Source organism: Sander vitreus, chromosome 13 (assembly GCF_031162955.1).
Source record: "Sander vitreus isolate 19-12246 chromosome 13, sanVit1, whole genome shotgun sequence".
Lineage (NCBI taxonomy): Eukaryota > Metazoa > Chordata > Actinopteri > Perciformes > Percidae > Sander > Sander vitreus.
The window spans coordinates 20,413,142-20,436,455 of record NC_135867.1 but is presented as its reverse complement, the minus strand read 5'-3'; the positions used below and the strand labels follow the sequence as shown (position 1 = coordinate 20,436,455).

General features: G+C 41.3%; 1 protein-coding gene across 5 annotated transcripts in view; it reads left to right on the top strand.

Moving 5' to 3' along the window:
• The first annotated feature begins 993 nt into the window (after positions 1-993).
• acaca (acetyl-CoA carboxylase alpha) overlaps positions 994-23,314 on the top strand; it is a 40,738-nt gene continuing 18,417 nt past the window's right edge. The window contains exons 1-38 of one of the 5 annotated variants that reach the window (XM_078266392.1): positions 994-1,174; positions 2,451-2,709; positions 4,536-4,668; positions 4,878-5,016; positions 5,608-5,717; positions 5,815-5,896; positions 6,001-6,099; positions 6,301-6,407; positions 6,520-6,630; positions 6,818-7,027; positions 7,159-7,329; positions 7,949-8,110; positions 8,257-8,420; positions 8,591-8,741; positions 8,946-9,049; positions 9,170-9,397; positions 9,605-9,755; positions 9,858-9,992; positions 10,679-10,825; positions 10,918-11,106; positions 11,981-12,081; positions 12,414-12,502; positions 12,744-12,868; positions 12,979-13,092; positions 13,456-13,569; positions 13,659-13,748; positions 13,860-13,978; positions 15,264-15,287; positions 15,970-16,119; positions 16,598-16,741; positions 16,845-16,947; positions 19,128-19,235; positions 19,352-19,408; positions 19,693-19,737; positions 21,676-21,717; positions 22,389-22,604; positions 22,768-22,923; positions 23,050-23,274. In XM_078266392.1, the coding sequence (XP_078122518.1) occupies positions 2,480-2,709; positions 4,536-4,668; positions 4,878-5,016; positions 5,608-5,717; positions 5,815-5,896; positions 6,001-6,099; positions 6,301-6,407; positions 6,520-6,630; positions 6,818-7,027; positions 7,159-7,329; positions 7,949-8,110; positions 8,257-8,420; positions 8,591-8,741; positions 8,946-9,049; positions 9,170-9,397; positions 9,605-9,755; positions 9,858-9,992; positions 10,679-10,825; positions 10,918-11,106; positions 11,981-12,081; positions 12,414-12,502; positions 12,744-12,868; positions 12,979-13,092; positions 13,456-13,569; positions 13,659-13,748; positions 13,860-13,978; positions 15,264-15,287; positions 15,970-16,119; positions 16,598-16,741; positions 16,845-16,947; positions 19,128-19,235; positions 19,352-19,408; positions 19,693-19,737; positions 21,676-21,717; positions 22,389-22,604; positions 22,768-22,923; positions 23,050-23,274 (4,845 nt within the window). In that variant the 5' untranslated portion in view covers positions 994-1,174; positions 2,451-2,479. The remainder of the gene's footprint in view (positions 1,175-2,450; positions 2,710-4,535; positions 4,669-4,877; positions 5,017-5,607; positions 5,718-5,814; positions 5,897-6,000; positions 6,100-6,300; positions 6,408-6,519; positions 6,631-6,817; positions 7,028-7,158; positions 7,330-7,948; positions 8,111-8,256; positions 8,421-8,590; positions 8,742-8,945; positions 9,050-9,169; positions 9,398-9,604; positions 9,756-9,857; positions 9,993-10,678; positions 10,826-10,917; positions 11,107-11,980; positions 12,082-12,413; positions 12,503-12,743; positions 12,869-12,978; positions 13,093-13,455; positions 13,570-13,658; positions 13,749-13,859; positions 13,979-15,263; positions 15,288-15,969; positions 16,120-16,597; positions 16,742-16,844; positions 16,948-19,127; positions 19,236-19,351; positions 19,409-19,692; positions 19,738-21,675; positions 21,718-22,388; positions 22,605-22,767; positions 22,924-23,049; positions 23,275-23,314) is intronic. The other 4 variants (XM_078266393.1, XM_078266394.1, XM_078266395.1 and 1 more) reach the window with 4 other exon arrangements.

Here is a 23,314-nt window from a genome sequence, read left to right as displayed (position 1 = left end):
TACTTCATATATATTCGGCTTCAAGCACAGGCGATAAAAAAAAGACCTGAAACGGTGGAAGGTTTTATGAGAACAAAACACGTGAAATATCGTCCCTCCTGTTAAGAAATCAAAAAAACAACAAAATAACACATGCAGCACATGCACGAAACACGAAACGGGACAACCTCAAATTCCGCGACCCGCCCCTCCTATAACCGCCCATTAAATAGCTCTGGAATCTGATTGGTTCTCTGCGAACACGACACATCCTAGATCTAGGTGAAATAGAGAGAACATATTTGCACAGTAAATCTTAGCCAGTACAGACCACAGTCTATGCTACAGACGAGATGTCATTTTGTTGTTTGATGTAACAATTGATTAGTTTGCTATGAAAGCCGTAAGATTATTTTACTGAGCAGAGTAGCCTAATTCTATAACGGGAGCCTTTTGGGCCAAAGATCGCTGAAGATAGAGTGCTGTATATCAATTAAACATTCTCACAGCAACTAGCCTACATGTAGGTCACTCAACAGTAACAACTTTCACAAAAACTGAAAGCATGAAGACAGAAAACTACGGAGGTAGAGAATAATTAAACAATAAAAACATAAATAATGGTTAACTATAATCTTTAAAAAGTGAACTAATTTGAATCTAGGACTATATTATCAACGCCTAAATATATATGCAGTGAAAGTGCCTGGTAATAGGTGGTGGAAGTCTAGTAGTGTAGAATATTGATAGTTATCACAATGTGCTTCATTGAAATTACATAGATTAAACATATTACTTTTAACATAAATAGTCTTCAAATATACACTATCTACGACTACACATCTACTAAAAGTATTTCATTTTAATATTATATCATCCATAATATACAATTTATAAATACTATTTATTTTTTATTTTTTAGTTCATCTTCATTTCATGTACCGTCTAGGGTGTGAAGTCTCTTTTATCTAATCTATTTCTATAGCGGAAGTTGCTGTCAGAGGTCAATGTCCAGGAGTAACCTGTCTGCGCATCATCATCACCCCACTCTGCTGTTGAAGCGTCTGTTGCCTCATCATGATGTGATTTCTTTTCCCCATCATCCCTGGAAACAGAGATGTCTGATAGACAGAACTAATTTATTGAACTCTTGGACTTAACTTTTTCAGGATTACGTTTCGGTGCATCTCTAGCGGTGAGTTGATAGCCAAGATGTTTATCTCAGATTGTGTCTGTATCGTTAAGTTAGTTGCGTTCAGAGATTTCGACTTCGCTGCCGTAACAGTTACACCTGCAGACAGTTAGTAGCAACGTTAACGTTTCTGTATTAGTGCCATGTCTGTGGCTTTCTATTTGTATTAGCCGCTGCCAGTAAGCTAGCTAACGCCAACGTTATTAGCATCTGCGCCTCAGCTTATCTGCGGCTTCTGTTGAGTTCGGAAGCTAGCTTTGACTTGACAGGTAACGCTAACGTTTATTAACGCTAACGTTCGTTGACTTAGCGCTAACCATAGCTAGCTAGAAAGCAGTTCACCAGCTATGCCATTAAATGATATGGTTTGAGGCAGAAGTTTCGGACTGTTAAATGCAGTTATCGGTATCATTTTATGATGTTCCCCTGGCTCACGTTTGCAGCGTGTGTGGCCGCAGTGCTCGGCTTGTTTTTCTGGTCCCGCAAGCAGCTATCGATAGGTAAGTTAAGGTGTGTCATACGTTGAAGTCTAGCTACTCCTTTCGACTTGCCCGTGCAGGTGAAGAGCAACTTCACGTGAGTTGTAGCAACGTGAAGGAACCGAGGCAGGTAGGACAGCACCGTGGCAGTTAGGGGACATCTTATTGTTTCCATAGGGTGACGTTAATTAACATTGTATATGACGTCCTTGGTAACTTATGAACGAGAAAGTGAGTCCGAGAGTAAAATGTGCCTTAAAATCAATTTATGCAACATACAGTTGTAGTCATTCAGTAGTCTCGACCATTGCATTGACTAACATAATTTATTTTGCGTTTGTTTAAATTGGCAGACACATCTCACATTCAGGCAGGATTATACTGTGTATGTGACTATATGTGTTAAATTGTGTGAATATATGCTTTTTGCATAGGCAGTGTTGTGACACAATGCTTCAGATGGCTGTAGGGTTATTGATGACAGTATAAACAGTGTTAAATACAAATGTCATTATTTCATCCGTCTTGCATCATGATGTACTCCAAACTGTTTTTGGCATGTTCAATAAAGCCACTTTTCCAGAGCCTGCACACACAATGTACTGATGCTCCCAGTCAGTGTCAAGTTTTGCAATGTCAGTTTATCAAGATAGTCTACTTAAGTTTACGTAACTCACTTTTGCAACATGACAAACAGCATCACATGCCAACCAAGGCAATCTCGTGACACACTGTACCCTGATATTTGGACTCTGTATCTCCTTTATAACGGTTGCTGCCACTCTTGTGTTTCTTGCCAGTATTTGCAGCCTGTTCGTGTCGCCCAGACATGGCACAGCAGAACGGTGCTGCCAAGAAGAACCCGGCTGTTGCGGCGTTGCACTCTCACTTCATTGTGGGATCGGTATCGGAGGAGAACTCAGAGGATGAAATCCAAGGGAAGCCTGACTTGCGACTGGAGGAAAAGGAGACTCGCTCCTTGTCGCCATCCTCTGATAGCTCAAGCAGCACCTTTGATATGGGATTCGACAACAATGATGGGCCCTTGCACAATCTAAGGTTAGAATGCAAACCTGGCCAGTCTGCATCACCTCTAGTCTCTCGATGCTCGTTTACATTTATGATTAGATTATGTTATATGTGTGGATAAATGTGTTTCTGTGATGATTTGTATTCTAAAGCTTTTCTTTTCTCAGGCATGGAGCCCAATTTGTATCAATAATTTAACATATTTATGAAGCTACTTAATACATGTTCCTAACTTGGAAAATATGACCGGTTCTTTAGGGTTTGAGATGAGTCGTCTTCGTTGCAATTTTAAGTATTTTGGATACTTTACTTTGTTCAGTCATTTGTAAACTGTATGATGCATTCAATTTACATATTACATAGACATTAATTTAGCAGCCTTGAAATACATTATTTCTTATTGGCTTGCAAACATGAGATGCACATCGGGACCCTGCAACGTCAAATGCTATCTCTGAGACTAGTGCTGTGGGAGCAGTCCAAAATGTCACTTTGTTCAGACTATGTACTCCTTCTAACGGCACATGTGAAAAAAATGTGGTTTCACTAGCAGCACACTGCTAAAGGGGTTCTTTGTGTCCTGAGTCTGTGTGGTTGGCCTGGAAAGTAGGCCTGCATAGAATTCAGAATCTTGGTTTTGGGTAAGTTGGAAAAATTTTCACAAGCAGAAATGACCAATCGGACTAGTCGTAAGGAGCTTTTTACCACGGACAGAACGATTCACAAAATGTCACGATTCAATATCAATTTTCAGGCTCAAGATTCGATTCAAAAACGATTCTCAATTTAAAAAAAAAAACAAAAACAAAAAAAAAACACGATTCACAGTCTAAGTGTAGTTTTTTTTAATTAAAAAATATGAATCGAGCTTGAATCATGATTCGAATGTGAATCGATATTTTTTTTTGTTGCACAGCCCTAATAATTATATACTTTTTACTTTCCAGTGTGTTAAAAACTGATTTTATACGTGTTTTATATGTGTTCTAGCTTTGTTTATCCGTAAATTTGGTTTCTAAATAGTGTTATATTATGCAGCCAGCCATGTAAATAAAGGTCTTTTTTCCCCGCATGCTGACTAACTTTTTGTGCTAGTCAGGAAAGTTTGATTTTGTTTATTATTATCTACTGTATACAAGATGTGGGAATCATTGTTCTGTCCAGTCTGGCTCTGTGTGATCAGTTTTACAAGGACAAAGAAGTTGAGAGAAGTAGGGATTAACTGAAAGAAGCTGGGACTGCAAGCATGGAAATACTGCATTGTCTCTCTCATAGGACAGAACAAACTCTCGCAGCACCACAGCTGGATTGAAATCAGGGCCTCCATTCAGTTGGGGCACATTTGCCTCTTCAGTAACCTCTTCAGTCAGCAACCCCTACAGTGATGCAATAATGCATTGTCAGGCCACAGAAGCCAGCCAGCCAGATGAGTTTCCCACCCCCTGAACTACCCGTGAACTCCACCCCAAGCTCCCCTTGGGGTGGAGCTTGATTCAAAGGGCTCTTGTCCCAGAATGTAACCATGTTTGAGGACTGTAAAGTGTCCTGTCCTATTATGCATGATATTGTTTTCTTCTTAAAAGTATCACCAAATCATTATCCAAATTCCTATCATTAGTACATTTTAAGGTTTTCTTTAACGTTTCCTGATAGATTAAGCTGCTCACCCACTCGTTTGATAGTTTGCTTCAAGCAGTTTAATTTCTTAATTCTTGTCTTGCATTTTGTACAGTTGAAAATGAGAGCTTATGACTTATCTGTTCATTATCAGCATAGTTGCCTAATACGCTGTTTCTTCCAAAACTACAGGTGTTATTAAGGGCTGTTAAATGCATTCTTTGTATTTCTTAAAACAGACCAAGCATGTCGGGCCTGCACCTTGTGAAGCAAGGCAGAGATCGCCGGCGTATTGATCTCCAGAGGGACTTCACTGTGGCTTCTCCTGCTGAATTTGTCACCCGCTTTGGTGGCAACAAGGTTATCGAGAAGGTGACGATTTTTATTTAGTACGCTGCGTGCAACCTCTTGAATGATGAAAACAAACCAGTAAAGAATTCTAAAACGGAACAAATTGTGTGTTTGCATCACACAGCCATAAAATGTGATGTCATTATACATTATATAACAGCCATTATTAATGAAGTATTTTAACGAGTCAGCGAATCAACATCTGTAACTCAACTATCTTGCCTCTCCAGGTGCTTATCGCCAACAATGGCATTGCAGCGGTCAAATGCATGCGCTCCATCCGCCGCTGGGCCTATGAGATGTTTCGCAATGAAAGAGCAATCCGCTTTGTTGTAATGGTGACCCCAGAGGACCTGAAGGCCAATGCAGGTGAGCTTTAGCATGATATCAGCTATGAACTGTGGTGCCAGTGACATGACAAAGCGCCGGACTCGGCTCTTTTGCAGCGCATTCAAACACCTTAGCTAATTAAGAGATAGTACGGTACTAGGGCTGCACGATATGAGGAAAATATCTAATTGCGATTATTTTGACTGATATTGCGATATGATTCACAATATTGGAGGGAATGATCGTTTTGGTATTATTCTCATTTTCATTGACAATTATTAACATTGCAAGAAATGATTATAGTGTGATTTTTGCGAGGATCTGTACCAAACAAAGATTATTTTTTTTCTTTAATCTGTAGGATAGGATTTTGTAGGCCGGGACGTCTCTGCAGCACCACAATACTTCATTCAGAATGGTTTGACACATATTTTGCCATTAACAAATATTGCGCCCCCCTGAGATTTGGATATTGCACTAGTCCATATTGCGATTTTGATACAATTGCGATTCATTGTGCAGCCCTATACAGTACACAGGTACCCAGCGTGGAAAACTGTATATGTGACTTCAGCAAGATGATTTGGGGAAAATAATAGGTTTTCTTTGGTTCTGGCTTTTGGTTCACAGAGTACATCAAAATGGCCGATCATTACGTGCCTGTGCCAGGAGGGACTAATAACAACAACTATGCCAATGTCGAGCTCATTCTGGACATTGCCAAACGCATACCTGTTCAGGTATGACCCCACGCTTAATATATCTATAGTTTCCCCACAGTAATTAATCATTGCATCATTGATTAAATGCCTGTTGTCATACTCTTCATCCTTACAGGCTGTGTGGGCTGGATGGGGTCATGCCTCAGAGAACCCCAAACTTCCAGAGCTGCTTCATAAGAATGGCATCGCTTTCATGGGTAAAGACAAGCTTCTAACTTTGTCTATCACTTTGACCCTTTAACTTACCTTCACAGTATCAGTTTACTAAACTAAACTGCTCTTTCGTTTTTGTTTTTTTCAGGTCCCCCAAGTCAGGCTATGTGGGCTCTAGGAGACAAGATTGCTTCGTCCATCGTGGCTCAGACTGCTGGCATCCCAACCCTGCCCTGGAGCGGCTCAGGTAGGTCACAGTTTAGGGTCCAGAGATGGTCTTTTGTTCAGGCTGTTTATGATCCACTTAATCCACCTTAAATTAAGAGGGGCTGTCTTTTATTATTCAAAAAAAACAAACAATGTATGATTTTTGAACTCCCCCAGATTTAAACTTAATGTAGCAGATGTTTGCATGTATGTTAATATGCGTTCTGTTTGTCTTTTTCAGGCCTGACAGTAGAATGGACAGAGAACGACCAAAAGAAGAAAACAATCAATGTTCCTTCTGACGTGTATGAGCTTGGCTGCATCCAGGATGTGGAGGATGGCCTGAAGGTAAGCATGTCATTTAACTGACCGTTCATGATGCTAAATGAATGTTGCATGTGCTTAAGTATACTGTGGATACTTGAATGTATACTGAAAAGCTGTATGTTTCCATTGCCAGGCTGCAGAAAAAGTCGGCTACCCTGTCATGGTGAAGGCCTCAGAGGGAGGCGGAGGCAAAGGCATCCGTAAAGTCAACTCTGTTGATGATTTCCCTAATCTCTTCAGACAGGTACGTGGAAACTCAGGCTAAATCCAGCATTTAATTAGAAAAATGCTGGATATAACACATTATAGAATAGGGTTAGAATGTATAATAAAAGATCCAAATGGGAAAATGTTGCTGCAAAATACAGACATTTTCGATCTCTTTGGGCATTTCTTGGCTGCAAGGATTTACTTTTTATTTGGTCCTCCAGGTCCAGGCAGAAGTTCCAGGATCACCTATTTTCGTCATGCAGCTGGCTAAGCATGCCCGCCACCTAGAGGTCCAGATCTTGGCTGATCAATATGGCAATGCCATTTCCCTGTTTGGTAGAGACTGTTCTGTGCAGCGACGGCACCAGAAAATCATAGAGGAGGCTCCTGCTACCATCGCCACTTCGGATGTGTTTGAGGATATGGAAGGGGTACAACCCATCTAGCATTGTTTAAAATTCTGTATAGATAATAAATGGAGACCTAACATCAACTAAGTAAGTTCAGATTTGATTTAACAAATTTTAACCTTGAAACGAATGGAATTGTTTGCTCTCCTCAGTGTGCAGTGAAGCTGGCTAAGATGGTGGGTTACGTCAGTGCAGGTACAGTGGAGTATCTCTACAGCCAGGATGGCAGCTTCTACTTCCTGGAGCTCAACCCTCGTCTGCAGGTGGAACACCCCTGTACGGAGATGGTGGCTGATGTCAACCTGCCTGCTGCCCAACTGCAGGTCAGTCCCACCCAGATACGCCTGCACTGTTACAAAGAACACACTCTGGTGCATAACATACAGTGCGTTTAAGTCTGGGACTGTCCTATAGAAGACAAAGTTAGCACGCTTCACCGCCTTCACCGCTTTGGGCCCCCTGTCTCCATGGCAACGGACTGTAAAAGAAGTAGTAGATCCAGTTGTTGTAGCAGCACATGGTCACGTGGTCTGTTCTGCAGTGTTTGGGATCGTGTGTAAATAGGTCAGTGGCAGTCAAGCTGAAGGGCAGTGTTGCTGGGAAAGCTTTGTAGCCATGCTGATTGGATGATACTGTGGGAGTGACACATTCTCTCTGGCACAAAGGATGAGGGGCTTTTTTGCAGGCAACGACAGGACTCCCCATCTGTCAGAAAGATGGTGTTTATCGGTTGTCTAGAAAACCGAAAACATGATGTTGGCAACCATCAGAAAGCACGCAGGGGAAAACGTGTGTGGTTCATTCAAAGCAAATATAATCATGATCCATATAAGTTAATGTGTTGTTTACCATCAGTGCCTGCGAGCCTGTTCCTAAATGTTCTATTTATGTCAGTTCCATTGCACTCACTTGTTTTCTGCTAATAACACTATCTTCTGTCAGATTGCTATGGGTATTCCTCTTCAAAGAATCAAAGACATCAGGATGCTTTATGGGGTCCAGCCCTGGGGAGACTCTCCAATTGACTTTGAGGGTCTGTCGACAGCCCCCTCCCCACGGGGCCATGTCATTGCAGCACGTATCACCAGTGAAAACCCTGATGAGGTAAGCCTCACTCTCTCCGGGTACACTAAATAATTGTAATTCTGTTGTACCATACATAAAGGCAATTGTTATTACTCCTAAATGTGACCTTTCTCTTAGTGTCAAATTAGCTGTTTTTGAAAGAGTGAAATGTGTTGTAATTGCAGGGTTTCAAGCCAAGCTCTGGAACAGTGCAAGAGCTGAATTTCCGCAGCAATAAGAACGTGTGGGGCTACTTCAGTGTTGCAGCGGCTGGAGGGCTGCACGAGTTTGCTGACTCCCAATTTGGACACTGTTTCTCTTGGGGAGAGAATCGGGAAGAAGCCATCTCGTGAGTATACACCGAATTTTCAAAGGCATTTCTTCATCACTCAAAAAACATTTATTTAATGCTTACCTTAATAAACTTTGTATTTACATCGGGATATATTTCTTATGCATTTGTCTAATCGGAGGTTTTTATCATTGAACACGTGTCGTGATTAATTCATCTTTTTCTAGCAACATGGTGGTAGCTCTGAAGGAATTGTCTATCAGAGGAGACTTCAGGACCACAGTGGAATACCTCATTAAGCTGCTGGAGACTGAAAGCTTTCAGCACAACAGCATTGACACAGGCTGGCTGGACAGGCTTATTTCCGAGAAGATGCAGGTATGCAGAGATGTTCCATCTGTGGCCACTAGATGCTCTTTGAAAAAACACTATGCTTGACATAGTGACCGATATTAGTGCTGAAACCAGACAGAAGTGTCGTAATAATAGAAAGGCCCATTGCGGTTCATCTTACTGGCTCCATGCCGTTTTGATTTTCACCTTTTCCTGGCTAAGAATATATAAAGTGTATGTTGTGTGTAGGCGGAGCGTCCCAATACCATGCTGGGAATTGTGACCGGGGCTCTTCATGTGGCAGATGTCAATCTAAGGAACAGTGTGTCCAACTTTCTGCATTCTCTGGAAAGGTAAAAAATATGGCAATGTCATAGTAATACATTGCAAGCAGTAGACACTCAGGACAAAAAAAATAAACAACTTGCAGTGTTTGAATAGCAAGCATGAGATGCTCTCTACTCTCTGACCAGGGGCCAGGTGCTGCCAGCTCACACACTACTCAACACTGTGAACGTGGAGCTGATCTATGAAGGCACCAAGTACGTCCTGACAGTGACGCGCCAGTCTCCCAACTCCTATGTGGTCATCATGAACAACTCCTCGGCTGAGGTGGACGTCCATCGGCTCAGTGATGGAGGTCTTTTGCTGTCTTATGATGGGAGCAGCTACACTACCTACATGAAGGAAGAGGTGGACAGGTAAGAGCAAACAAAGCTTTAGAATGAAATTATCATTTATAAATAAGCTGTACTACAGGGCAGAATGAAATTGAATGAAACTATAATGCAATGACACATCTTTATTTTTCTAATTCATTGCCTGGAAATATCTTAAATTAGTTAACAACCTTACAGAAATGACTTGATTGTACTTAAGACTTCTGATTTTTTCCCCCCCCCCTGTAGGTATCGCATCACGATTGGGAACAAGACCTGTGTTTTTGAAAGGGAGAATGATCCTTCGCTGCTGCGATCTCCTTCAGCAGGAAAGCTTATCCAGTACACAGTCGAGGATGGCGGGCACGTGTTTTCTGGCCAGTGCTACGCTGAAATAGAGGTACAGTAAGGTTTTCCACAATAAAGATGGAATCAGTTCACTTGTTGCACTTGAGTTTTGTTTCTGTTGTACAGATGTCAACTTTGTACTTGTAAATTCCAGGTGATGAAGATGGTAATGACCCTCACAGCTTTGGAGTCTGGTTGCATTCACTATGTGAAGAGGGCTGGAGCAGCACTGGACCCTGGCTGTGTCATTGCCAAGCTGCAACTGGATGACCCAAGCAGAGTGCAACAGGTACTGTATGTCTGACTAATGCAATCTGCACAGGTATATACTGTATGCCGGGTAGGATTTCCCACATTCCAGCTTCAAAATGATATGCAATATTTATTTGTTTAGTTAAAGTTAGCATTTTAAGTTAGGCCATACATTTGAGCTTTTGGCTCCTTCTATTAGGAAAAGTAAGTCAAGGTTACGTTTCAATGCACAAAAGATGCTCTCTGCTTACTCTTAGCCTATATATTAGTTATTTGGGTGTGTGCATGTTTGTATATGACAAGTCACTTTATGAAGTCAAAACATCAATGAGGCAGGAAATTGAAACTATCAACAAAGATGAAGGCTTATTTATCTGAAGGGAGTCAGTGTCTGCATAAACATCTGAACCAAGGTAATGCCAGAAAGTAGGGAGGCAGCCTTTATGGGGAAGAAGGAGCCCTCTTCTGGTAAATGTGTCACTACTGGTTCAGTAACAATGCCTACAGAAGTGTAAACATGCCATATTGAATTACTTTCTTGGACAAAAATTATTCAGGATATTGTTTTCTTCAACATGCATTTAGACGGTGTGGTTCTCTTATTTCAGAGTATGCCTACTACTCCCTACTGTACTATACCATGGCAGTGCTTGTGTATGAAACATCAGCATATGCACAGCAATGTTGGCAAATGTCTAATCAGTATTTTTGTTTGTCTTGTAGGCAGACCTGTTCACAGGGCCACTGCCTACTATCCAGGCAGTAGCTCTGAGAGGGGAAAAGCTACACAGAGTCTTCCACAACACACTGGATCATCTTGTTCACATAATGAGTGGTTACTGTCTACCTGAGCCTTTTTTCAGTGCTAGGGTAAGAATTCATGAACACCTGTGTAGACGGCAACATCAGCGCTCCCAATTGTAAGCAACTCCTTAAACATATGTCTCTTGTGCCTGTCCTAGTTGAAAGAGTGGGTGGAAAGGATGATGAAAACCATGCGTGATCCCTCTTTACCACTGTTGGAGCTTCAAGACATCATGACCAGTGTGTCAGGTCGCATCCCCCCTGCTGTGGAGAAGTGCATCAAGAAGGAGATGGCTCAGTATGCTAGCAACATCACCTCCGTGCTCTGCCAGTTTCCCAGCCAACAGGTGCAGCAACATATGCACACACAATGCTAACTATGCCCACAGAATTCTTCTTAAACTTAGGTTGGCGATAACCGTAAACCTCACTGTTATTTTTTTCTGTGCCAGTTAGAATTTTGTTTGGTTTTCACTGTAACTCGAGTAATTAGTTATGCACAAATATATAGTTAATGCTGCCACATTAGATCATCTACAAAACAGCAGTAAAAACCTGTTATAATAAATGAGTTTTATTGGTTTCCAGGTATTAATGGCGTTGTTAGTGGCGTTGTTAGTTTGGCAGTGGGATGTCTCAACTGTAGGATTCAATTGCAATCCCAATTGTCCAGTCTGCCAGAAAAACACTGTCCACCTCCTCTTGACTTTTTGTACAGTTTCTTGTGCAAACAAATTATTTGGCAATATATATCTGAGTGACTGACTGCATATCTGTCTAAGTAAAAGGGTAAGCAGAAGGCAAGTTCTGTCTGTGTCTCTGTCTGTGTGTGCACGAGGAATCCTGTTTAAGCATATCCGTTTTATATATATTTTGTCTGTAAGTCTGTAATGAGAAAATATCTTGCTGAATTATTGAAACAATCCACTACATTTGATGTGTTATTGTGGGTAAACCATTTTTCTACAGTTTCGTATATATATTCATGCATATTTTACGAAGAGCAAAGAAAGGCCACGACTCTGTGAGAAGTAGTGAGAGGATGTTTTCACACACCTCAAATTTTTAATCTCTAATTTGAATCACTAATTTCACACCCAGTTAGGATCCCACCTATAACGAGAGCAAGCTAATTGAGGGGCCATCAGTAGCAGTGGGATTAAATGCTTACGAGTCTCCACTGCTGTTTTGATTAAAGGCTTATATTGTTTATCTTTCCAGATTGCAAACATCCTGGACAGCCATGCTGCTACTCTTAACAAGAAGTCAGAGAGAGAAGTCTTCTTTATGAACACACAAAGCATCGTTCAGCTGGTGCAGAAGTGAGTCTGATACTCTCTATACTGTATATGCAAAGAATTATATTGAGATACTATCAATATAATGCAAAGCTTCACACGTTGATCACTTAGATTTACAGCCTATGACCCAAAGTGACAGATTGCACAGACCAGCTTCTTTAGGTCTGGAACCACCTTCCCAAAGTCTAGAAGGCTTACGCCGTAATTTGCTGCATGCCATGAACTTTTTTTGTAACACTGAAATTGGTTTGATCTGTATTGGTTGTTTTCCTTGTTACTAGATCTCCTGTGCACAATAAGTACAATGCTGCATTCTTCTTTGCGTGAGGCCAGACTGTGTTTGTCTCCAACAGGTATCGCAGTGGCATCAGAGGTCACATGAAGGCGGTGGTGATGGACTTGCTCAGACAGTACCTGAAAGTAGAGATCCAGTTTCAGAATGGTGAGGGACTGCAGCAACACACTTAATTATTGGTTTCAAGGGTTCATTGTGGTGATACGTTGCGACATGCAAGAGGAATGTGCTTCTAGTATTGCGGCCCTTCAGGTTTTTCAGAAGACTTGCACTTACTCATTCTGTTCACTTGGGGGAGCTATTTAACAAGAAACACCTGAGCATCTGTGACTCTGCAGTTCCCCTTTGCAGTATTTCCCAAAGCTCTTACATGTTGGTTTGTTAACAGGACACTATGACAAGTGTGTGTTCGCACTGCGTGAGGAAAACAAAGGCGACATGGCCAACGTGCTCAACTACATCTTCTCCCATGCTCAAGTCACCAAGAAGAACCTGCTGGTTACTATGCTGATTGTAAGTGTCCGTCTCGCTGTGTCGGACCAGTTCAAAGTTTTCCCTGAGCTAAAGAGTTTAAAGATATCTAGCTACTGATGTTCTGTAAAGTTATCATCTCCTGTGTCTAGGATCAGCTGTGTGGCCGGGATCCCACACTGACAGATGAACTGATGGCCATCTTGACTGAACTCACCCAGCTCAGCAAGACAACCAATGCCAAGGTGGCACTGCGGGCCCGGCAGGTCAGATGTGGATTCCTAATCTTTGTTGACAAATTAATTTTGATATGAAATTGTGCCTGCTTAAAGTCAAAACCTGAAAAATATGAATTCTCCTGAAGTGGTTAAAGCTGCTTTATGTAGGATTTTCATGTAAAAGAAACTGTCATGAGTCCACCACCAGATGTCACCATCTACTGTTTTCCATTTAAATGGGTGAAAAACAAAACGATTAGAATAGGAAAATTGGTAATTCTCATAAACATTTTAAAGGAGCAAAGAGAACTGTAAAGAGATGGACACTTTCACAAACTGTGAAGAGACTAGTGTGCTATATCATTTAATAATAAATGAGTTGACCGTATTTCATCCATCCTTTTTACCCAGGTGTTGATAGCTTCCCACCTCCCTTCTTATGAGCTACGACACAACCAGGTGGAGTCCATCTTCCTCTCTGCCATCGATATGTATGGACACCAATTCTGCATCGAGAACCTGCAGGTAGGCAACAAAGGAGTTGGCTTCATCTGATGCCCTGAAAATAAAGAAAGTGTTCAAGATGATGACTGATTATCCGTGTTTTTCTCTAGAAACTGATCCTTTCTGAAACGTCCATCTTTGACGTTCTGCCCAACTTCTTCTACCACAGTAATCAGGTAGTCAGGATGGCTGCTCTTGAGGTGAGAGCAACAATGATCTCAATTTGCTTTAACTTCATTTTAATACATTTTAAAATGCAGGCGATTCACATATCAAACTACTATTTTGTGTGGCTTTATCTCCTATCGCAGGTGTACGTTCGCAGAGCATACATTGCCTATGAGCTCAACAGTGTTCAGCATCGTCAACTGAGGGACAACACGTGTATAGTAGAGTTCCAGTTCATGCTTCCCACCTCGCACCCCAACAGGTATACTGCTCATAAAATGCCTGCAACGCCCACATGCTGTGCATTACCTTTCCCGCTGCTCCCTCCCCCCTTAAACGGCACTATGGACAGGAATCAATATTTATAATAGGGATGGATAGTGAATTGTCCATTGGTGGCAGTGATGAGCCAGCATACATTTGATCCCTGCATAATGTGTAATTTAGCATATATTTTAGCAGTTCCTACTCACTGCTTTCTTCTTCAGAATTATCAGCACAATTTGGGGGCTCCCTCTATATTTGTATCTCTGTTTGCCTCACAGAACCACTGGGTGATTCAGTTGTCTAGGTGTTTGTAGCATAGGTAGAGGTGTGCTGTGGTTACCCAAAACCTATTACTCCAAAGCCTTTTATTACAAGATACAACTAGCTAAGATAACTAGAGCTGGAGAGTACTTTACAGTCTTACGTCATCCATGGTGCCACAGTTCCTCTCCCACCTTCCCAGCTATGTGTCATTCTTCTCCATGTAAATGCTCCTTGTGTGCAAAAGAAAAATACTTTTAAAGTGTGCAAATGCCATGAGCAACAAAGCTTCCAGCCTCACTCCCAGTCTCATGTCAGTTACCATTCCTTGTAAGTCCTGGAAAAACATTGGGGCGCTCTTATGCCATGTAAAACGTAAGAACCCCCAGAGAAACCATCGGCACACCCGTGATTTGTGTTGTACAAAGTCACAGCATTTAAGAAAGCTTGAAACAGACAAGGTACTTTGGCATTTCTGTCTTCATTCCACCGGTGTGATTGTGTTCAGTTTGCCTGGGTGTGAATGTGTGTATGTCTCTGTGTATTTGCTTGTTGATGCTTCGCAGTGCTAGTAGTTCTCTTTGTTGCGTTTGGTTTTGCTTGTTTATGCAGTTAGTTGTAGAAATCCTTTAAATTGCCATCGTACACACATTTAATTGCATCCTTGTGATCGTTTGTGCCTGAATTAACCTTCATCACTTCGAACTAAAGTGTGAGTGTGAAATGATTCTCTGTCTTGTACCTCAGGATAAGGAAGCCTTAGAATCTCATAATGCATGTTTATAAAGGGAGCAGTCGGGAAGTGAAATGTGTGTTTACGGCTAGAAAGACATTTCCAATTTACTTTATCCTCCATTTTCCCATTAATTGCATTCATTTAGATATTGATCAGTGCAAAATATATTCATCACGGTAAAGGACACACACACACACACACACACATAGCTCTGCACCTTGACTGTCTTCCTCTCCTGATGCCTGCCACTAACCACGTAGTAATCAATGTTGTTTGATTGCAGAGGGAACATCCCCACTCTAAACAGGTATTGTAAACATTATTTCCATTGCACAGACTATTAGTGACTGTAGACTAGCTAGCTGCACGGTCAAAGCAGTAGTTCATGTTATTAATTCATGATTGAGTAATTAATCTGTTGATTAAGTCAACAAATTGTTTGATTATGCAACTGTTTGGTGCTTTTAAAATCTCTCCAAAATGAAACCGATTTAGCAACTGCAATTTGTCTGATTTAGACATGTTTCTTAATTGTACTGACCCCAGCATGGCCCTTGGCATTCAGCCTGTGTCATTTTTTGAGTCTGTGTGTGTTTGTGTCTTTGTGAAAGAGTGTAATCAGAATCAGAAAGGGTTTTATTGCCATGTACGTTTTTTTAACACATACAAGGAATTTGTTTTGGTGTTGTTGGTGCACGTCACACATTCTCTAGATGGAATATTAAACAATATAAGTATAGGTATAAACAATATAAGTATATGTACACAGTATGAATTAAATTAAAAATAAAGAGAGAAATAAAATAAATAAAGAGCAAAGAGCATTACCACAGAGAGAGAACAGTGGCAACTAGTGTGTGTATGTGCTTTAATATTGAGGAGATTTGGATTAATTTGGGATGTCAGGTGGATAATTCAAATTACATGTTTGGGAAATGTTGTACACCAGTGCGAATCTCCTGAACTGAAACCTGTGACTGTCCTGCCAGGAGAATGTCTGCTCCAATCCTGGACATTATACATGCCGCGGACACTAGATTACAGGAAACTAAACCCCAGGACCTTAAAGCACAAGATAGTAAATCTAAGGATGATAGTGCTGAGAAGAAAAACGCCTCAGATACGGAAACTGTGGACAGGTTTGACACACAAAACCTCTTGAGTGCTTTCAGTGGGTGTTAATTATGGTTCAGCTTCTTACAATCAAAGGACTAACACCCCACACACTGGAACGTGAATATTCAAATGGTCTCTCTGATGGTTTCCTTGTTCCTGTGAAAGGAACATGTTCTTACACTATCATGTGGTCTGTCATAAACCCCTTACTTTAAAGCTGCTTTCCCTATGTTCACATGTAATGGTGTGATTTTGTTACAATTCTTTTTTATTTGAACCTCATTCAGTTTTTAAAGAGTCCCCTACAATTAACACATAATTGTGTGTTTTCGTAGATATTATTATTATTATTATTATTATATCCCAGGATCTGAAATTGCCTAAAAACAGAGGAATCCAAACTGTTGTGAGGTTCTTAAAAGTGGATGGGGAACATTTTCACAGAGTCATTCTAGTGATGTGGCTGATTCCCGTTGTAACTGCTCTCTATCGATACCTTAGGATGTCATTCTCATCCAACCTAAACCACTACGGCATGGTGCATGTAGCCAGCGTCAGTGACGTTCTGCTTGACACATCCTTTACGCCACCTTGTCAGCGCATGGGAGCCATGGTCGCGTTCCGCTCCTTCCAGGAGTTCACCAGGTCAGTCCTTGTGTATAGGTCTTAACCTTGATGTATTCCGTTGGTAGGTGAAGATGATATTGCAAGTGCAATTCATTGCATGTATGATTTCTCTCCTCTACAGGAACATAAACGATGTATTAAGCTGCTTCTCTGACTCTCCGCCATCAAGTCCTACCTTCCCAGAGGGAGGTAATCCTGTCCTGTATGGCGAAGAGGACAACAAGGTGAGGAGAACAGATGTCTGGTAGTCATTGACCGGTGTGGCTGTGTACCTTATAGAGGATTGATACCCGAACCGAGCCCGTCGGAACCCGACAGTACCCGATGGGCCGGGCTGGGTTCGGACAGATCTTTAGAAATGATGTTCGGGTCGGGCTCGGTCACATCAGGCATTGAACATTTTAAATTAAAAAAAGCTTATTATGTAGGTGCGCCCCTGTGTTAACGTGCGCTTGTTGCCCCGTGTGCGCTGATGTGCTCATCTGTTGACATTTCCGAATGCCTTCCTACAGTTGCTTAATAAAAGCGGGCTTTCCACACAAACAAACGTACATGTGTCATTAGTATGAGGAAAAAATGAGATTTTAACAGTGTCGGGCTCGGACATACAGTCAGGTCCATAAATATTGGGACATCGACACAATTCTAATCTTTTTGGCTCTATACACCACCACAATGGAGTTGAAATGAAACATACAAGATGTGCTTTAACTGCAGACTTTCAGCTTTAATTTGAGGGCATTTACATCCAAATCAGGTGAACGGTGTAGGAATTACAACAGTTTGTATATGTGCCTCCCACTTTTTAAGGGACCAAAAGTAATGGGACAATTGGCTGCTCAGCTGTTCCATGGCCAGGTGTGTCTTATTCCCTCATTATCCCATTTACAAGGAGCAGATAAAAGGTCCAGAGTTCATTTCAAGTGTGCTATTTGCATTTGGAATCTGTTGCTGTCAACTCTCAATATGAGATCCAAAGAGCTGTCACTATCAGTGAAGCAAGCCATCATTAGGCTAAAAAAATCTAAACAAACCCATCAGAGAGATAGCAAAAACATTAGGTGTGGCCAAATCAACTGTTTGGAACATTCTTAAAAAGAGAACGCACCGGTGAGCTCAGCAACACCAAAAGACCCGGAAGACCACGGAAAACAACTGTGGTGGATGACCGAAGAATACTTTCCCCTGGTGAAGAAAACACCCTTCACAACAGTTGGCCAGATCAAGAACACTCTCCAGGAGGTAGGTGTATGTGTGTCAAAGTCAACAATCAAGAGAAGACTTCACCAGAGTGAATACAGAGGGTTCACTACAAGATGTAAACCATTGGTGAGCCTCAAAAACAGGAAGGCCAGATTAGAGTTTGCCAAACATCTAAAAAAGCCTTCACATTTCTGGAACAACATCCTATGGACAGATGAGACGAAGATCAACTTGTACTAGAGTGATGGGAAGAGAAGAGTATGGAGAAGGAAAGGAACTGCTCATGATCCAAAGCATACCACCTCATCAGTGAAGTATGGTGGTGGTAGTGTCATGGCGTGGGCATGTATGGCTGCCAATGGAACTGGGTCTCTTGTATTTATTGATGATGTGACTGCTGACAAAAGCAGCAGGATGAATTCTGAAGTGTTTCGGGCAATATTATCTGCTCATATTCAGCCAAATGCTTCAGAACTCATTGGACGGCGCTTCACAGTGCAGATGGACAATGACCCGAAGCATACTGCGAAAGCAACCAAAGAGTTTTTTTAAGGGAAAGAAGTGGAATGTTATGCAATGGCCAAGTCAATCACCTGACCTGAATCCGATTGAGCATGCATTTCACTTGCTGAAGACAAAACTGAAGGAAAATGCCCCAAGAACAAGCAGGAACTGAAGACAGTTGCAGTAGAGGCCTGGCAGACCATCACCAGGGATGAAACCCAGCGTCTGGTGATGTCTATGCGTTCCAGACTTCAGGCTGTAATTGATTGCAAAGGATTTGCAACCAAGTATTAAAAAGTGAAAGTTTGATTTATGATTGTTAATCTGTCCCATTACTTTTGGTCCCTTAAAAAGTGGGAGGCACATATACAAACTGTTGTAATTCCTACACCGTTCACCTGATTTGGATGTAAATGCCCTCAAATTAAAGCTGAAAGTCTGCAGTTAAAGCACATCTTGTTTGTTTCATTTCAACTCCATTGTGGTGGTGTATAGAGCCAAAAAGATTAGAATTGTGTCGATGTCCCAATATTTATGGACCTGACTGTAAATATCTTAATGTCTTTCGGGCTCTTGTCGGGTTCGGTTACTGCTCTGTCAGACGCGGGCCGGGCTCGGACAGAAAAATGCGGCCCGATCCGCACTCTAGTACCTTTTTTTTTTTTAGAATGAAATGTGTAATTGCTTTGTCATCCAGAGCGTGCAGGACGAGCCTATCCACATCCTCAATGTGGCTATAAAGACCGACAGCGACATTGATGACGACGGCCTGGCAGCCATATTCCGAGAGTTTACTCACTCAAAGGTGAGAGCCCTCACAACACAACAAGGCTTTTGTGTCTCGATTTCAGAATTGAGTTAATTTTTTGAGATGTCTCAGAAAGGTCTTTTTATCCTGCCAATTGTTGCCTCCCATTCCAGAAATCTATGCTGTTTGAACATGGCATCCGTAGGCTGACTTTCCTTGTGGCCCAGAAGGTGAGCTAGTTGATATTTACTAAGTCAACTACCTGTCTCCACAATGAGCTGCCCTGCATGTCACTAATTCAGCAGTTCTGAAAAGCATCTTCAAACATTTTCTGCAAATGAAATGAATTGTTCTGCATCGTTCTTTTTGTAATTACTAATACTTCATTACTCTGTTTATATGGAATGACATTGTTACATTTATACATTATAATAATTTGCACTTGGAATTTAGCTGCTTTTCAAGTTTCTCTGTATCTCTTTTTGCATGCCTTGCTTTTGCTTCATGATGACAGGATTTCAGGAAGCAAGTCAACTGTGAGGTGGACCAAAGGTTTCATGTAAGTAGAGGAAGACAAAAGAATGTGAGGACAGGTGGCTCTTTTGATTTGATTTATGGGAGGTACCAATGAATTTGCCAAAAAATCCAGACAGTCAATTGCAACAAATGTGTTTTAAAATACTCTAGGGTAGATCAATGAGCTCAAAAGACAGCAGGGCTGGGGCGAAATGCATTTGGCCCGATTGCATTCTTTCACGATACATGGGTGCCGATTGGATTTGTATTGCGATTCGATAGTATTGTGTATTGCGATTTTTATTTTTTATTTTTTTAATTCCTTTTAACAAAAACAAAGCTATATAATACACTTCTAGAGAGAATATATAATTAGACATTTCTAAAAACTAATTGTTTTCTAAGAAGAATGCACATCACATGTCAGTCAGTCTGACATTTGATTTGTACAGAAGTACATAACATGGGTATTCTGCATTTTCTGCTTTTGCTCTGCTTTGCTAGAAACGGATATGATGTAGTCGCCGTCGGCAGTACCGTATAAACAGAAAATATTTAGGTCAATAAATTGGTAAAAATTATTTTAAAAAATCGTTTCTGGGGGGAAGGAATACATTTTTTAAATCGTTGCTAAAAAAATCATGATGCATACGATGTTCGATTTTTATTTTTATTTTATTTCTTATTTTTTTCACCCCTAAAAGACAGTGTAATATTCCTCCATGGATTTTATTTAGCAGTGATTGTTTGATCTTTCCATTACTAGCCATGGGGTTCTGCGACTCCCTGATTTCAACAGAAAGCTCATTTAACTCTGTTGCATCAGCGTAAATAAAGGAAACCTAACCCACCATTGTGCTGAATCAATACGTTTAGGGTTACCCACCGTTTTTAGAGCTACAGTTTAAATGTGTCATTAAAGCCACAGAACCATGAACTCATTGCACAGATACCATGTAATGCCAATTGTAAGTGCCTTGCCGTAATGTGAGCACACATTTTTTTAGCGTGAATAGCAAGGCAGGAATTGAACCCCCAATCACGCCAGTTTGGTGATTATGCTGTGTCAATTGTGCTGTAGTACACAGGGCCATATTTATCGCGCCACGATGGACCCATTCAAAAGACCACCCATTAGCATTTGAATGATAATGACAGGGATGTAGAACCGGATTACATTTTGAGAAATGCCTAGTTCTTTCTGTCATTTTTGACAATAGCCTTTGATTTTTCTTTTGATGGCACAACAGTCTCTGATGAGAGCTAATCACGCTTACTCGTGTCACCGTCATTATGTGGCCCTTGTTACATGGAGGGGTTTTTCACTAGTCTCCACCATTCTGCATGGTCATCCAAAAGTGTGAATATGATGTGTAATCACAGTGTCAAATCATGGCTGTGGAGGTTTCCAGTGTGTGTGCTATTGCAGTCCCCTTGTTATTGTGCAGGCTGTGAGCTGATGAGAGCATCCCCAATCGGTCTGGCATTGTTTTGGCAAGTGGGACACTTCATCTGATAACGTCAAAAAGGGCTACCAGGCATTATTCAGGGGATCAAACGTCTCTGAAAAAAGGAAATGTGTTATTCATTAGCATAGTGACTGGTGCTCTATATACAGTCTATTACCATTATTATGTCTGCTTGCTGTCTGAGTGAATACACAGTGATTTTCTGATAGAGAAATGACAGTAAAGAACAGCAGTAAAGGAGCATACGTCCCATTGCATGTAGAGCAAGGTCCTTATCATCACTGCATAATACTCCATACTTACTGGTGTAACAATTTTTTAGCAAAGCCCAGCTTAGCTTATTGATACCTGCTGTGATTAGGTTTATAGTTAATACATGACTAACTGATTTTGGTGTTCTTAACACTGCTGTGCCTATAGCCATGGTTTTTTGCTATGGAGACAATTGGTTATTTTTTTGATTGTTGATTTTTTTTTTTCTTGCTTTCTTTGTCTCACTATACTCCATACAGAGAGAATTCCCAAAATTTTTCACATTCCGTGCAAGAAACAAGGTGGGTGTCTACATATTTCAAACCATGTGTCAAATTATCACTTTTAACTGTTTTCTGAATGGACAAATTGGTGTTTGCTCATGTAGAAATGGCCTATTGGACTATGGTCTATTGAAAAGATAAAGGGATACCCACATGCATCACATTATTGTGACATTGTAAATGTACCCACACATTTCAAAATACAACAGATTGATTGACTTTCCTTTGACTGGGAGACCATTCAAAACCATGCTGTGGTTATAGGAAAAAACTTTTCACCCCCCTGGCAATGCTGACTTTCACTCTATCACAATCAGTGATGGCTCTTCCTCTCTGTTACCCCTGATAGTTTCACTACAATGACACTACCAAAACTCATTAAAGTAATGAACTCTTAAATTATGTCTCCAATTTAAGAGAAATGACACCCATTAGCAGCTTTCTGAGATCGAGATTGCCCATAATTTCATTTACTTAATACAGTGTGTGGCTCACAGGCATCTTTTTTTACTCTTACATCAACTCGGTGCTCCTGAAATTGCCAATTTGGACTTCTTCTGTTAATGGCGGAGATAATGGCAGGGAAGCCTAACTTGTAAAGAAAAAGTTTTTCAGGAAGGTTTGAGCATGTTCATTTAAAAAGGTGTAGTTTTTGTGTTTGTGATTCTGTCCGGTCTGTTTCTCAATAGTTTGAGGAGGACAGGATCTATCGTCATTTGGAGCCGGCACTAGCTTTCCAATTGGAGCTCAACCGCATGCGCAATTTTGCCCTAAGTGCCATCCCATGTTCCAACCACAAGATGCACTTGTACCTGGGTGCAGCCCGTGTGGAGGTGGGCACAGAGGTTACGGACTACCGTTTCTTTGTGCGAGCCATTATCCGCCACTCCGATCTGGTCACAAAGGTAAGACAATGGGGGAACAACTGTTGCACTCCCTTTTTTAAGTTGTTTTCAAAGGGTTTGGATTCTCCAACACAGTTCTGTATGTCCTTTTTGTTTTGATTTACACATTAATCATACCTGCCCCCAATTGACAGTTTTTTTTTTTCTTCTGTTGCTTCACTAGGAGGCCTCTTTTGAATACCTTCACAATGAGGCAGAGCGTCTGCTGCTGGAAGCCATGGATGAGCTGGAGGTGGCTTTCAACAACACGACTGTCCGAACTGACTGCAACCATATCTTCCTCAATTTTGTCCCCACAGTAATCATGGACCCATCAAAGGTTTGTGAAACTGTCACACACACACACACACACACACACACACACACACACGGACACATCTCTGATACACAGTCAGACCAGAGCTCACAGTATTATTAATGAGTTTACTTTCTCTACAAACTTCAGATTGAGGAGTCTGTGCGCTCCATGGTGATGCGTTACGGCAGCCGTCTGTGGAAGCTGCGTGTCCTGCAGGCCGAACTGAAAATTAACATCCGCCTGACTCCAACGGGAAAGCAAATCCCCATCCGCCTCTTCCTCACCAATGAATCAGGCTACTACCTGGACATCAGCCTGTACAAGGAGGTCACTGATTCCCGAACGGGACAGGTGGGGCCCAAAGACCGACAGGTGGGGCACTCATGCATCTTCCATCTCATCTGCTTATTGT